The following is a 12,721-nucleotide window of genomic DNA, read 5'->3' as shown; positions in this document are numbered from 1 at the left end:
TAATAACTTCAAAATAAAGAACAGTAAGAGAAATGATATGGAAAGTCATAGTAATATTTTTGATTAGGGCAGTAAGAGGGGTTGTTGTAAATGAGATCATAGAAGGAGAGCTTAATATTGAAAAAATAAATCCAATCTTTAGTTATTCAATTGATTTTACATCAGATGATCCAATTAAAGAATACACCATGCTAATGTTAATTAATGAGACCAAAAAAATAGGTGCAGTAAATTGTAATTTATCAAATGAAGAATACACAAAATATCCAATTAGAATCAAATAGTTTGACAAATTAAAAAATAAATTAAAAAGTAAAGAAGGGAAATTAACAAAAGAAATAGTGGGAAAGAAATATTCAATAAACAAGAAATAATATTAGAATTACCTAATATAACAAGCGGAATAATAAATTGTAAAGAAAATCATATTGGATTTACAATTAAAAGAACAAAAACAAAGAGTTTATTTAATGAATATATAATGAGGTATCATGGAAACTTATGTCCAATGTCTTTATATAAAACTATAACTTGTATTATTAATGTTCATTGCCTTCAATCACAAATTATTTCTAAAGCACCATTTTATCAAGTTATTACAAATAATAATAATGTTCAAAGGTTTATTCTTGAAGATTATATTGGAACTAAAAGTCATTGGTTTTTTATTGACTTTTATAGTTTTATTGATCCTATTCAAATTGAATTAATTCAAAAATTTATTTCTATTGAAAAGAATCAAAATTTTATTGAAGAACATTTTATTAATGTAAAAAATATTGGAAATGAATTAGATGGTCCATTTGAAAGAATACAATATGAAGAATTTATAAATGAAAGTATTTGTTTAAAAAAAATAATATTAAAATTACCATTAGAAAGTCAAATTGATAAATATTATGATTCAACTGGAATTATCTATGGGCATTCATCAAAAGTTAATAAAAATAATAATGTTATTACTATTCAACCAAGATACCCTTTGTTAGGTGGTTGGTCTACTTCATTTTCAATTAATTATCATTATAAATTCATTAATAATAATAATTTAAATATATTAGAAGTTCCTCTTATAACAAATAGTTTCCCAATTGGTGTATTAAATTATTCTATTAGCATCAAATTACCTTTTGGAATGAATATTAAAAAGTATTGGTTCAATCCTTCTATTAATAACATTCTTTCTTTTTCTTTTAAAGAAGATTACTTTTTTGGACTATTTTCTTCTCAAAAAATTCAAATTGAATTAAATAATATTGTTTTGGATCAAAATCAAATTTATTTAATGATTGAATATGATAGTTTTGATTCTTATTATCAATTATTTATTAAAGTGATATTGATTACTTCTCTTTTAGTAATTATTACTATAATTAATTATTTAACAATTTAATACTTCTTTTATTTATTTTTTGTTGTTTTTCCTTTTTTCGTGTTATTTTGAAGATATTAAAATAAAATGAAAAGATAAAAAGGAATAAATAAGAAGTAAAATGATGAATTAGAAAGAAAAAATAGAATAGAATAGATGCAACTAGAATATTTCTTATATTATAGAAACAAAATAACTAACATGAAAAAAAAATAAATGTGAATGAGTGAATTATTTGATATGTGTTGAGTAAAATTAATAGTAGTAAAGTTTTATTGTAGGTACAAAAGATAAGAATTAGAAATCACAAGAACCAGATATAAAAGTATTACTAGAAAAATCACTAGAATAATCTGAACTATCATCAGAGAAATCAAATGAGAATTCAACTTTTTTTACTTGTAATGGACTTATTGGAACAAAAACATTACCAATATCACAACGCAAGAAATTAGTATCAAACCCATTATTATTAATACTCATTTGTAATGAGTTTAATGTAGGAAGAAGTGGGTTAGCGTTGCGGCAAGTCATTGAATGATAAAAATGAGTATTGCTTTAAATATCTCTGAATAGCCAATAAAATGGTTCCTTTTTATTTTTTCTTTCTATTTTCTTATTTTTAGAATTCTTTCTAATTCTTTTTATTATTTTTTTAATTATTTTATTTATCTTTCTAAGAATAAAGAAGAATCTAGTCTTCTTATTTAATATAGTTTTTATTATTATATCTTAATCCTTTTTTCAAAAATAAATTTCAACTTAATTACAAACAAATCATTATATTTCAGTTTTTATTCAAATCAATTCTTCTCTTTACTTCTTTTAATGTTTTTTTCTGAAGTGAAATACATACAACAATTCAAACTAGTATATTATAATTAATTTATTTTTATAGGGGTAAATATTTGTTTTAGCATAAAAACCCGATAAATACCAATATTATTCAAATTTAATTTGTTGATAAGTAAATAAAAAATAACAAAATTTTATAATTAAAGAAAAACAAAAAATTTGAAATTTATTTCTATTTTATTCTAAAAGATCTTTAATAAAAATATGTACTAAAAAATTATTTAGAAAGAACAAATGAGTAAACCCAAGAAGACGTTATTAAAAATGATTCTAATTGGGGACTCTGCGGTTGGTAAATCATCATTAATGAATCAATTTATTAACAAATCTTTTACTGCACAATATAAAGCAACAATTGGAGCAGATTTTTTAACAAAAGAAATTGATGTTGATGGAGAGAGTATTGCCTTACAAGTCTGGGATACTGGTTTGTTTTTTCAATTAAGGGGTAGTTGTTAATCAAATCTAACAAATCAGCTGGACACGAAAAGTTTATGAGTTTTGGACAAGCATTTTATCGTGGAAGCGATTGTTGTTTCTTAGTTTTTGATGTAACAAATGAACAATCATTTCAGTCTTTAGACACATGGAAAAATGATTTCTTATCTGGAGCTAATCCTACAAATCCTACAAATTTCCCATTTGTTGTAATGGGAAACAAAGTTGATGAGGATGCAGCAAAAAGAGTTGTTAGTAATGATCAAGCAAAGGAATGGTGTGAAAATAATGGTGACATTCCCTATTATGAAACTTCTGCTAAATCAGGATTGAATGTAGAAGAAGCATTTTTGACTGTTGCTAGAAAAGTAGTTAAAACTATGAAAAAAGAGGATAATCATTCAGTCCCTATTAGCACTATTTCTATTGATGGTAATACTACAACTGAACCAAATAAGAGCTGTTGTTAAATTCAATATTAGGTTCTCCTTTTTTACTCATTATATCTAATTATTTTATTTTTTTTTTTTAAGAAATCATTTTTCTAGGAAAAGTAATTTTCTCATTTTTAAATGAGATGATACAATCATTGAATTATACAAAACGAAAAGACAACTCTTTTTAAGAACATTGTTGTAAAGAGAAACAACATAAAAAAGATGGAAACTACCAATATAGTAACAGATATCCCTAATGTTGGGGAACATGGACAAACCAAGATTGATTATTATGACTTAAAATTAAAGTATAAGAACTTGAAGAATGAAATCGGTATGTTAGAAAAGAAGAAGAAAATATACGAGAAACACAATGTCCCAGCAGAAGATAAAGAAATACTTAATAATGAAATTAGTACTAAACAAAATGAACTTCAACAAGCTAAGACTATGTACAAAGAGAAAAAGTCTCAAAGAATGAAGGAAATTTTCCATAGATCAGCATAAAAAATCATTTGAAGTTATTGCTTATGAAAAATTTATTCTTCATTATCAATTTTTTGAGTTATTAAAAAAGTTAAATAAAAAACTTAGTGAAAGTTAAACTTTTAAGTTACCTTTTTGATGTCTAACGAACAAATCAATAATTTATCTCAGATGACAGATATACAAAACCGACCATCGGCACCTATAATTCCTGACCCCCAAGAACAGTACTATACCGGTCAAGTGCCTAGTCAATATGAATTAGAAATTGAACCTTATGAAGCACCACCACAGTACCCTTACCAACCATTCTCTAGTAATTTAAATTATGCCCCATGTGTTGATGAAGAAGCAGATAGTAATATCGAACTACCCAAAAAGAAAGGCTTATCGTCTTCTTCATCTGAAGAAATGAAAAAACCTCAAAGAGGGTCATCAAAAAAATCAAATTCTTACCTATTAATGATAATCATTGCTGACAAACTCTTGTTCATTTTATGGGTAGCAACACTCACCACATTCATTTTGATAGACAAACTTCGTCATGATAATTAATGAAATTTAAACCTTTGTGTTAAGGAATTTACTGAATTAATTGAATAATATTCCAAGCAAAAACTCTTCTAATTTTAATGGTAGTTTGTTGTGTACCTATTTGGTTAGTCATCCAAGAACGTATTAGTTGTTTAAATGAGGGATTAACATAGTTTTCAATGTCATTGATAATTATTTGTTCTTTAAATAAATAGAAATAATTTTCAATAGATAAGAATGGTTGTTCTTGGTTTAAATAGATGTTAGAATAGTTAAATGTTTTTGGTTGAACTATTTCTATACTAGATTCTTTAATAAATAAAAATGATTGGCTCATAAAGATTCCAAAATACTTTAGTTCTTCTGTTTCAAATAAGATGAGTGAATTTGATAAAGTTGCCCAAATTATACCCCCAACATCAATCTGTCTATCTTCATAATATAAATTGAAGATGAGTCTACTGTAAAAAGTGTTATTGAGAAAATCTGTAATATCAGAAGAAGGCACTATATTAACTTTACTTTCTATATTCTGTTTTTGTGCTTTTTGGGACAATACTAGTTCTTGAACTGTTGTTTCTCTTGGTTTTCTATTAACTTTATTTTGTTCTTTTTCTTTCTTTAAGGTTTCTGTTTCAATAGCATCCTTTAATTTTTTGATTTGACTATCTTTCTCTTCAATTGTTTTTGTATTGTTGAGGATAGAAATCTTTAGTTTTTTATTTATAGCCTTTTCTTTGTCTAACTCATCGACAAGACTTTCCCAAGACTCGTTAACAGAATAATATTTTTTTAGAATATCTTTGATTTTAGCTGAAATGATTTTTTCAATATTCTCTATGTTAATCTCTTCCATTTGTATTTTTTTAGTGTAGTTCTTTTTTTCATAAACATCATTTTTATACTTTGTACTAAAAAAAAAATATAAAATAAACACCAGTTATATTTCCCTGTACAACTTAAAACTTATTCTAGTGTAGTCATGACTCATATCCTGTATTTTCCAGTTCTACTCGAGATGATTTCTTCTTTAGAATTAATACCACAGTGATGGTGATTAACTCACAGATGACTAAGACAACTAACCCAATTCCAATAACATACCATTCTCCTACTTTGTAGAATAACTGAAAAACTGATAATAAAATTGTTGGGAGAACAAACAACGTTAATAATATTGGATGAAATGGTAAATAAAACAGAGCTTCTACTTCTGTTTTCTTAATATATGCCCTCCATCGAATAACCAAATATGAGCACATAATGAAGAGTGTTGAAATTGATAAGAACCACATTTGAAGTGACACAATTTGGTTAAATGTTACAAAAATTGCTATAGAGAAAGAAAATACAGATTGGAATAAAATTGCAAAATATGGTGTAGCAGTTCCTGCAAAGGAACGAGAAAAGATTCTTGGAAGGAAATTAAATTGTGTTGCATGGCATAATCCTTGAGATGATGTTTGTAAGAACATTGCTGCTAATCCAAATACACCACAAATTGTAGCTACTTCAATAACATATGAAAGTGGTTGCCATAATTTATTTGCCATAGCAACATATAAAGGTTCAATTGATGTGTATGGTGAATCTAAGTGTGAAGGAGGAATAGTAAAATCTAATGTAGTAACTAAATCCATAGTAGGAATGATATATGTCATTACAACAAGTAATAGTGCAACAATCATGGCTATTGGAACATCTCTTTTTGGTTTTTTAGCTTGTGAACTTACATTTCCAACAAAATCCCATCCCATTAAATTAAACATAACAATACTAATCATTTTAGGAAAAGACGCCTCGTCTGAAACAACATTGAAATTAACAAGTTGACTTAAATCCAATTTTGGTGTTGCAATGAAGAAAAGTATCACAAATGGTAATATAACACAAATGGTTAATATAACACCAACTGAAGATAACCTTTTAGCCCCTAATATATTTACACTGATTAATATGGAAATAAAAATAATTAATGTTGGGATTTTTAATATAAAATATGTCCATGTAAAGTCCTGGAAATCAAAGAATAAAAATTGATGATAAAGAGTATTTATATAATCATAATATAGTGCCATATATCCAGCATTACATGAAACATTAAATACTGTTCTAACTATTGAATGAAATAATCCAACATGATATCCGAAAGCTTTATACACCCATTCATTATATCCTCCCTCAAATCTTACAGATAGTTCTGCCATAGTCATTGATTGTGGAAGTGCCCATAGTACTGCAATGACTAACAAACTCCATAAACTCCATGCAGGGTTAGAAACAAGAATAGACTCTTCAAAACCAAAAGGTCCTCCTCCAATAGAAAAATAAACAACAACAGCCAAATTAAACCAGGTAATTGTCCCATGTCGATTAGTGGTATTAGCTTCTGTTGCTGATGACTCAATGACATCAACAGAAAAATCTTTTGAAATAGCTACAGCATAAGGTTAATATATTTCAAACAACTTTTCTTTTTGTGTCAAATTCATTTCATAAATATTGGAATACTTGCCAAAAGTAATAAAATCCACAAATAAAACCAAGAAAAATAAATAGTTGTGGACAAATGACAAACATGGAGTAGTTGATAGTGCAGGTGATGACATTATAACACCCTCATCTAAAATACTCATCACTTCTCTATTTTTTTAAGATTAAACTGTTTCTCTGTTCAACCCTTTTTTTAATCTACTTAACGTAACGAAATATTCCCGAACATTTATATATTTTTTCTTTAAAAAAATTTATAATTTATTTTAGCCAATTTTTGAAGTTCATTTTTATTTTGAAAAAATGTGTATAATAGAGAAAGGATAATTATAATGAATTATTCACCTCAAATTAACAGGAATAATACTTTACTTTGAATATACCAAAACTGAAAAATAAATTCCATAATTTATAATGTTAGTAAGTAATTAAAACCTAACTTCTAATGATTATTTATCTTTTTTATTTTATTTGAAGAAAGGAATATTAAAATCTTCAATATTTCATTTTTGTCATTTTTTTCAATAAAACTAAAAAATTCCTCTATTATTAAAACTATCTTCTATTTCTATTATAGAGCCAATTATGTTAGAATATAACTTTCTAAATATATACAAATTTATTTTTTTTTTTTTTGAGTAAGTAAATAAAAGTACGAAGACTTATGCTTTAGAAATATAGTGGTTAGATGATTAAAGGGTTCAATTAGATTATTCTTCCTTTTTTTATTTTGTAATTTACACACTAATTTATATCATTATCAAAAAATAGAGAACAAATACCCTCTCTTTCTATCATGTTTTACTACATACCATCTTTATTTCTCAACTTAATAAAATGATGATATAATTTTTTATTTAAGGTTAATAAATTTTTTGAGATTTTGTGAGTCTTGGTAACTTAATTAATAAATATTTCAATGGGTTATTAACATAGCTTTAAAAGACTAAAACATCTTATCATAATTATTATTTATGAATTATTAGAACATAATTTTTATTTTTAAAGTTTATACAGTAATAGTTTGGTATTATGTTATTGTCATTTCTATTATTTTTATAACGATATAACTTTGATGCATCACTTCAATATTTTTTTTTCTTGAATCTTTTGTTATTTTTAGATGCATTTATTCATAATAAGAATATTTATAGTTATTTCAATGTATTTCTTTTCAACAAAATTATTCACAATGTTCTTCAAGAAGTTTTATTTAAATCTATATGATGAAAATTTTTATCAAAACAATATCTTTAAATAATAAATATTTCAATTCATAAATGAATTAAAATTTGTTATTCAAGTTTTGATGAAAGCCAATCAAGACCTTCATAAAGACCATCTCCATTTGTTGCACATGAAGTTTGACAATACCACTCTCTATCTTTTATTGATGATAACATTAAACCTTTTGCAATTTCACTAACACTTTTAGCACGAGGAAGGTCATGTTTATTAGCAAAAATAAGTAAAGGAACACCTTTTAAATAGTCATCATTAAGAACATTGAACAAAACAACTCTTGCTTCTTCTAAACGTTCACTATCATCATTAGAATCAACAACAAAAATTATTGCATTTGTACCAGAATAATAGTATCTCCATAAAGGTCTTAATTTATTTTGTCCTCCAATATCCCAAATATTAAAATGAAGGTTCTTATAATCAACAGTCTCTAGATTAAACCCAATAGTTGGTATTGTTGTAACAAGATCACCAATCTTTAGTTTATAAAGAATTGTAGTTTTTCCAGCTGCATCTAATCCAATCATAAGGATTCTTGTTTCTTTTTTCACATTAAGAATTTTAGACAACCAATTTCCCATTGTTTAATTAATGAGTTAATCGTTAAATCTCATTTCTTTAAATACTGTTCAATTAGTCATTCATCAGAACAAACTTTCTGTTGTGGTTCTTAACCAAAACATTTCTTCTGGTTGATTTTTCTTTTCAAAAGAAAATTTGTTGAATGATTTTATTCAAATATGTTATATACAACGAAAAATTAAAAGAAAAAGGAATTTACTTAACAAAAAAAACCCTAAAACATCGACAAAACCAGAAATAATATTCATGACAAATATCCCATGGGAACAAAATCCTTTTTTTGCTACAGAAGTACCAGAAAATGGAAATGAGTTGTTTGATGCATTGGCAGCGTTAAAATATGAAGGAACACCAGATGAACAAGCAACTAATTTCAGAGAACAAGGAAATGAATGTTTTAAAGTTGGTAAAATCAAAGATGCTTTTGAATATTATACTGAAGGTATTCAAGCAAAGCCAACAGATTTAAATTTACTTGCAGCGTTATACTCTAATAGGGCTGCATGTCAAATTAAAATGGAAAATTTTGGAAGAGCATATGAAGATTGTACTGAGTCGTTAAAATGTGTTCCAAACAATGTTAAGTGTTACTATAGAATGGCAACAGCTAAATTAAGACTTCACAAGTACGATGACGCTTTAGTTTGTATTGACCTTGGACTTAACCTTAAGAAAAATGATCCAGAATTTATTAAATTAAGAGACTTCTGTACTGAAATGAAAAAAAGAATGACTATCACTGAAGAACCTAAAAATTATGAAAAGTTTTTACGTAAAAAGGGTATTATTCAACGTGACTTTGATTTAATGACTGACATGGGTATGTATATTCCATTGAATATTAATATTGATGAAGATTCAGATGTCTTATTATTCCCTGTGATTGTGTTATATCCTGAAAGTAATCAAAGTGATTGTCTTCGTGATTGTACTCCTGACACACAATTAGAAGATATCTTATTTACTCTAATGGCTGACGGTTTACCTTGGGATAAAGCTCATAGATACAATATTAAAAATTGCATAGTTAAAGTTCATGATAAACAAACTGATGAACAAGTTGTTATATTAAAACAAATGAAGTTAATGAATCTCCTTCGCAATTATTCTTTCCTATACAAATCTGCAGCCTTTTTATATGTGTATCCCGCTAAATGAATTTTTTAAATTATCATCTTAACCTTTTATTTTATCATTGAAATAATAAAATAAACTGATAATATGATGAAAGATAATACTTTGTAAAAAAAGTATTTTTTATTAAAAAAATAAAAAAGAGTAAAAAACAATAAATCACATTTAAATAAATATTTTGATATATATATCAAAAAAATAGATGATTCTATAAAAGAATAGTAAAAAAGTTAAATAGAATAATAAATAATGAGCAAGAAAAACAACCCTATAATCTAAAATTGATTGATTAGCTCTTAATGGCTGTCAGAGTAACATACGTCAGAAAACACTCATACAATACTAAATCCAATGGAATCAGAATTGTTAAAACTGCTGGAGGAAAGATGACTGTTCAACACAGACAAAAAATTTCTAATGGAGTTAGATGTGGTGATTGTGGATGTGTTCTTGCTGGTATAAGACACATTAGACCCCACCAATATGGATGGTTAGGAAAAAGCAAGAGAACTGTTACTCGTGCTTATGGAGGAGTTAGATGCCATAAATGTGTCCAAAAGAAAATCCTTAGAGCTTTTCTTATCAATGAACATAACTTAATTAAATTAGCTGCTGCTAAAAGCAATTTAGAAAACAAACAAAATGTTAAAGAAGATAAGAAGAAAGCTACTAAGACCATCAAGAAGGCTGATAAGAAAAATCAAAAGAAATAAATTGAGTTGTTTCTGATTGTTGTTAGTTTATTTAATAATTTAATGAAAGTTTAATTTTATTTGTTAATTAAATATTTATTTAAGAGTATTCAAAAAGGATAAATTATTAATAATAGAAATTTTGTTCAAAAAAATATCAAACTTTTCATTTATAAAAATGAATTCAATTGGCTTATGTAAGAAAAAAAACTTACTTGGCAACTCCACCTTTCTTTTGTGGTTTATATTTCTTTGCTTCTTCAAGTTCTCTTGCTAACCACCAAAGAGCACCAGCTGGTGATTCTCCATCTCCTCCACTCTTTTGTGCTTTTCTAACAGAGGCTTCAGCAGTTAAAAGAGCTCTATTCAATTCAGTTTTATCACCAGAAAGAAGTTGTTGAAGTTCATTATTTGCTCTCATAGCAGCAACACCAGTTCCTTGAGCAGCTTTCTTCTCTAAATCTTTCTTTTTGTCTTCAATCTTTTGAATTTCGTTTTGTACATCTTCCATTGCTTTTTGTGCTTTAATAAGAGCTTCATTGGTTCCTTGAGGTCTAGCCATTAATTCCTTAATTGTTTGGTTGTATTTGTATAAAAGGAATTCAATGAATGCAATTTTCTTAAACTTTGGATCTGCAACATTAAGTTTTTGTCTCATCTCTTGAACAGAGAATGGAATTCCTTCTTTTTCAAAGAATCTATGTGCTCCAAATTCATCAAGTTTACTTCCATTTGCTCCATTTTCTACATCAAGTTCAGTAACAAGGAAATATAATCTCCAAATATTTTCTGCATCTTTTCCAGCTTCAGCCCAGAAAGCATTAAGGAAGAAAATAGCTTGATCTTTATAATTTTTATTAGTGACGTCTTTGAATTCCATTTCTAATGAATAAAAATTTTGATCTGTTATTCTTCTTTTTAAGCTAACTCGTTACTCATTTCTTAATTATTTTATATAATATTTTTTATTAATTACTTTAATATCTTTTTTCTTTTATCGTTGAATCTAAAAGTTGGTAACTGTTTATATTTTGACGGCGATCTTAAAAATATTAAGTTTTTGGATACAAAAAAAAATTATTTAATATATAAATTATCTATATTTGGAACATTTGTTAAGGAAGGATAATTTTGTCTTAAATAACAATTATTAAGAGAAGTTGGAAAGATGATAGCATGAAGGTTAGAATATCCTATGTAAAGGTCAGTGATGTTACTTTCAGATAGATTTAATGACGACACCAGGGTACAGTATTCCATCTCAAAACGGGTTAATGTTTTTGGTATTTGTATATTTTCAAAAGAGGATGAGACAATGATAAGGTCTTTTAAACAAATAAATTGAGAAATATCAATATCGTTCATATTTCCAAATTCTAATGATTCTATTAGTTGGGGGTTTTGGAAATGATAAAAATGTTCATCATAAACCATCAACTTTGTAAGTCCAGTTGTAAGATCATTAAAGTCATTATTGGTTAATATTAATGACTCTGTCTCAAATCTTTTTAATGAAGATGGAAGAATTAGTCCATTTGTTTTACATTCAAATAAAGATAAAAATGTTAATTGAGGTAATAGTTTAATATTTAAAGGAAGAGTTGATTTTATTACATGTAATTCATTAATTGAAGTTGGTAAATTAGATAATACAAATAGATGATTATAAAGATAGAATTTATTAATTTGAATAGACTTGATATTAACGATATTAATAATATCAATTTGTTGTGAATTAATAAACATTGAATTTATAATATGAGGTAATTTTATTTTATTTGATATTATATTTATATCTAATATATCAAGTTTACTTAAATAATTTAAACTTGTAGAAAGTTTTTCAACAGATAATTCTTTTAAATAATTAGAAAATTGATGTATTCCTGTTATATTAGTACATGTAATATTTTCACAATATAACATTGATTCATTATATTCTTTATCTGATTTAATAATAGTTTCTTTAGGAAGATATAATAAAGAATCTTTATTATACTTTTCCATTATTTTTATATTTGTATTAAATTCATTATTATCAAAACTACCTTCTTTAGTTCGTATTGTGCATTTAGAATATGGAAATAATTTAATAATATTATTAATTTGTTTATCTGTTATGATAATAATTGTATTAATATTTTTTTGAATAGAATGAATAACTTGATGTATTGAATGAATTGAAAACTCTATAAATGTTATTTTTAACCAATAAATATTGAAATGGCTGAAGTCTATATATTCATTTATATTAAGAATAATATCTAATTTTCTAATATTTTTTATTGGAATATATTTTAAATATTCATATTTACAATGGTGAATTTTAAAATAACATTGTTTTAATTTTGAATACTTTTCTATTAGTTCTTTAATAAATTTTCCATCACATTCAATTGTTTCTAACTTCTGAAATATTTCAATTTGTTTAAACAATAATTTCTTTGTATTAA

General features: G+C 25.7%; 9 protein-coding genes across 9 annotated transcripts, besides 22 other annotated features; 5 read left to right on the top strand and 4 right to left on the bottom strand.

Moving 5' to 3' along the window:
• Positions 1 to 32: 32 nt before the first annotated feature.
• On the top strand, positions 33 to 1,393 carry EDI_095700 (uncharacterized protein; the record flags this gene model as incomplete). Its single annotated transcript, XM_001734302.1, has 2 exons — positions 33 to 283; positions 343 to 1,393. 2 exons carry the CDS (start codon positions 33 to 35, stop codon positions 1,391 to 1,393), a joined length of 1,302 nt encoding a protein of 433 aa, XP_001734354.1.
• Positions 291 to 312: a sequence feature (AT_rich).
• Positions 825 to 871: a sequence feature (AT_rich).
• Positions 1,012 to 1,060: a sequence feature (AT_rich).
• Positions 1,359 to 1,414: a sequence feature (AT_rich).
• A 36-nt stretch (positions 1,415 to 1,450) lies between these two features.
• Positions 1,451 to 1,589: a microsatellite.
• Positions 1,590 to 1,960: 371 nt separating this feature from the next.
• Positions 1,961 to 2,050: a microsatellite.
• A 25-nt stretch (positions 2,051 to 2,075) lies between these two features.
• Positions 2,076 to 2,103: a sequence feature (AT_rich).
• Positions 2,104 to 2,243: 140 nt separating this feature from the next.
• Positions 2,244 to 2,269: a sequence feature (AT_rich).
• A 41-nt stretch (positions 2,270 to 2,310) lies between these two features.
• Positions 2,311 to 2,451: a sequence feature (AT_rich).
• A 10-nt stretch (positions 2,452 to 2,461) lies between these two features.
• EDI_095690 (GTP-binding protein yptV5, putative) lies at positions 2,462 to 3,135 on the top strand (the record flags this gene model as incomplete). Its single annotated transcript, XM_001734301.1, has 2 exons — positions 2,462 to 2,654; positions 2,705 to 3,135. 2 exons carry the CDS (start codon positions 2,462 to 2,464, stop codon positions 3,133 to 3,135), a joined length of 624 nt encoding a protein of 207 aa, XP_001734353.1.
• A 29-nt stretch (positions 3,136 to 3,164) lies between these two features.
• Positions 3,165 to 3,197: a sequence feature (AT_rich).
• A 562-nt stretch (positions 3,198 to 3,759) lies between these two features.
• Positions 3,760 to 4,143, top strand: EDI_095680 (uncharacterized protein; the record flags this gene model as incomplete). The annotated part of the gene is made up of 1 exon (XM_001734300.1): positions 3,760 to 4,143. One exon carries the CDS (start codon positions 3,760 to 3,762, stop codon positions 4,141 to 4,143), a length of 384 nt encoding a protein of 127 aa, XP_001734352.1.
• Positions 4,144 to 4,171: 28 nt separating this feature from the next.
• Positions 4,172 to 4,978, bottom strand: EDI_095670 (uncharacterized protein; the record flags this gene model as incomplete). The annotated part of the gene is made up of 1 exon (XM_001734299.1): positions 4,172 to 4,978. The coding sequence occupies one exon, from the start codon at positions 4,976 to 4,978 to the stop codon at positions 4,172 to 4,174; it is 807 nt and encodes a 268-aa protein (XP_001734351.1).
• Positions 4,979 to 5,034: 56 nt separating this feature from the next.
• Positions 5,035 to 5,056: a sequence feature (AT_rich).
• Positions 5,057 to 5,102: 46 nt separating this feature from the next.
• On the bottom strand, positions 5,103 to 6,758 carry EDI_095660 (amino acid transporter, putative; the record flags this gene model as incomplete). Its single annotated transcript, XM_001734298.1, has 2 exons — positions 5,103 to 6,559; positions 6,701 to 6,758. The coding sequence occupies 2 exons, from the start codon at positions 6,756 to 6,758 to the stop codon at positions 5,103 to 5,105; spliced, it is 1,515 nt and encodes a 504-aa protein (XP_001734350.1).
• Positions 6,759 to 6,842: 84 nt separating this feature from the next.
• Positions 6,843 to 6,884: a sequence feature (AT_rich).
• A 335-nt stretch (positions 6,885 to 7,219) lies between these two features.
• Positions 7,220 to 7,251: a sequence feature (AT_rich).
• A 325-nt stretch (positions 7,252 to 7,576) lies between these two features.
• Positions 7,577 to 7,622: a sequence feature (AT_rich).
• A 200-nt stretch (positions 7,623 to 7,822) lies between these two features.
• Positions 7,823 to 7,909: a sequence feature (AT_rich).
• A 1-nt stretch (position 7,910) lies between these two features.
• On the bottom strand, positions 7,911 to 8,441 carry EDI_095650 (ADP-ribosylation factor, putative; the record flags this gene model as incomplete). Its single annotated transcript, XM_001734297.1, has 1 exon — positions 7,911 to 8,441. One exon carries the CDS (start codon positions 8,439 to 8,441, stop codon positions 7,911 to 7,913), a length of 531 nt encoding a protein of 176 aa, XP_001734349.1.
• A 247-nt stretch (positions 8,442 to 8,688) lies between these two features.
• Positions 8,689 to 9,600, top strand: EDI_095640 (cyclophilin seven suppressor, putative; the record flags this gene model as incomplete). The annotated part of the gene is made up of 1 exon (XM_001734296.1): positions 8,689 to 9,600. The coding sequence occupies one exon, from the start codon at positions 8,689 to 8,691 to the stop codon at positions 9,598 to 9,600; it is 912 nt and encodes a 303-aa protein (XP_001734348.1).
• A 103-nt stretch (positions 9,601 to 9,703) lies between these two features.
• Positions 9,704 to 9,826: a microsatellite.
• A 49-nt stretch (positions 9,827 to 9,875) lies between these two features.
• On the top strand, positions 9,876 to 10,289 carry EDI_095630 (60S ribosomal protein L34-A, putative; the record flags this gene model as incomplete). The annotated part of the gene is made up of 1 exon (XM_001734295.1): positions 9,876 to 10,289. The coding sequence occupies one exon, from the start codon at positions 9,876 to 9,878 to the stop codon at positions 10,287 to 10,289; it is 414 nt and encodes a 137-aa protein (XP_001734347.1).
• A 26-nt stretch (positions 10,290 to 10,315) lies between these two features.
• Positions 10,316 to 10,372: a sequence feature (AT_rich).
• Positions 10,373 to 10,479: 107 nt separating this feature from the next.
• Positions 10,480 to 11,148, bottom strand: EDI_095620 (uncharacterized protein; the record flags this gene model as incomplete). The annotated part of the gene is made up of 1 exon (XM_001734294.1): positions 10,480 to 11,148. The coding sequence occupies one exon, from the start codon at positions 11,146 to 11,148 to the stop codon at positions 10,480 to 10,482; it is 669 nt and encodes a 222-aa protein (XP_001734346.1).
• Positions 11,149 to 11,210: 62 nt separating this feature from the next.
• Positions 11,211 to 11,252: a sequence feature (AT_rich).
• Positions 11,253 to 11,336: 84 nt separating this feature from the next.
• Positions 11,337 to 11,373: a sequence feature (AT_rich).
• A 659-nt stretch (positions 11,374 to 12,032) lies between these two features.
• Positions 12,033 to 12,096: a sequence feature (AT_rich).
• Positions 12,097 to 12,350: 254 nt separating this feature from the next.
• Positions 12,351 to 12,415: a sequence feature (AT_rich).
• Positions 12,416 to 12,503: 88 nt separating this feature from the next.
• Positions 12,504 to 12,582: a sequence feature (AT_rich).
• The last annotated feature ends 139 nt before the right edge of the window (positions 12,583 to 12,721 follow it).

This window comes from Entamoeba dispar, genomic scaffold (assembly GCF_000209125.1).
Source record: "Entamoeba dispar SAW760 scf_1105229458171 genomic scaffold, whole genome shotgun sequence".
NCBI classification, from domain to species: Eukaryota; Evosea; order Mastigamoebida; family Endamoebidae; genus Entamoeba; species Entamoeba dispar.
This window is presented reverse-complemented; position numbering and strand designations above follow the sequence as displayed.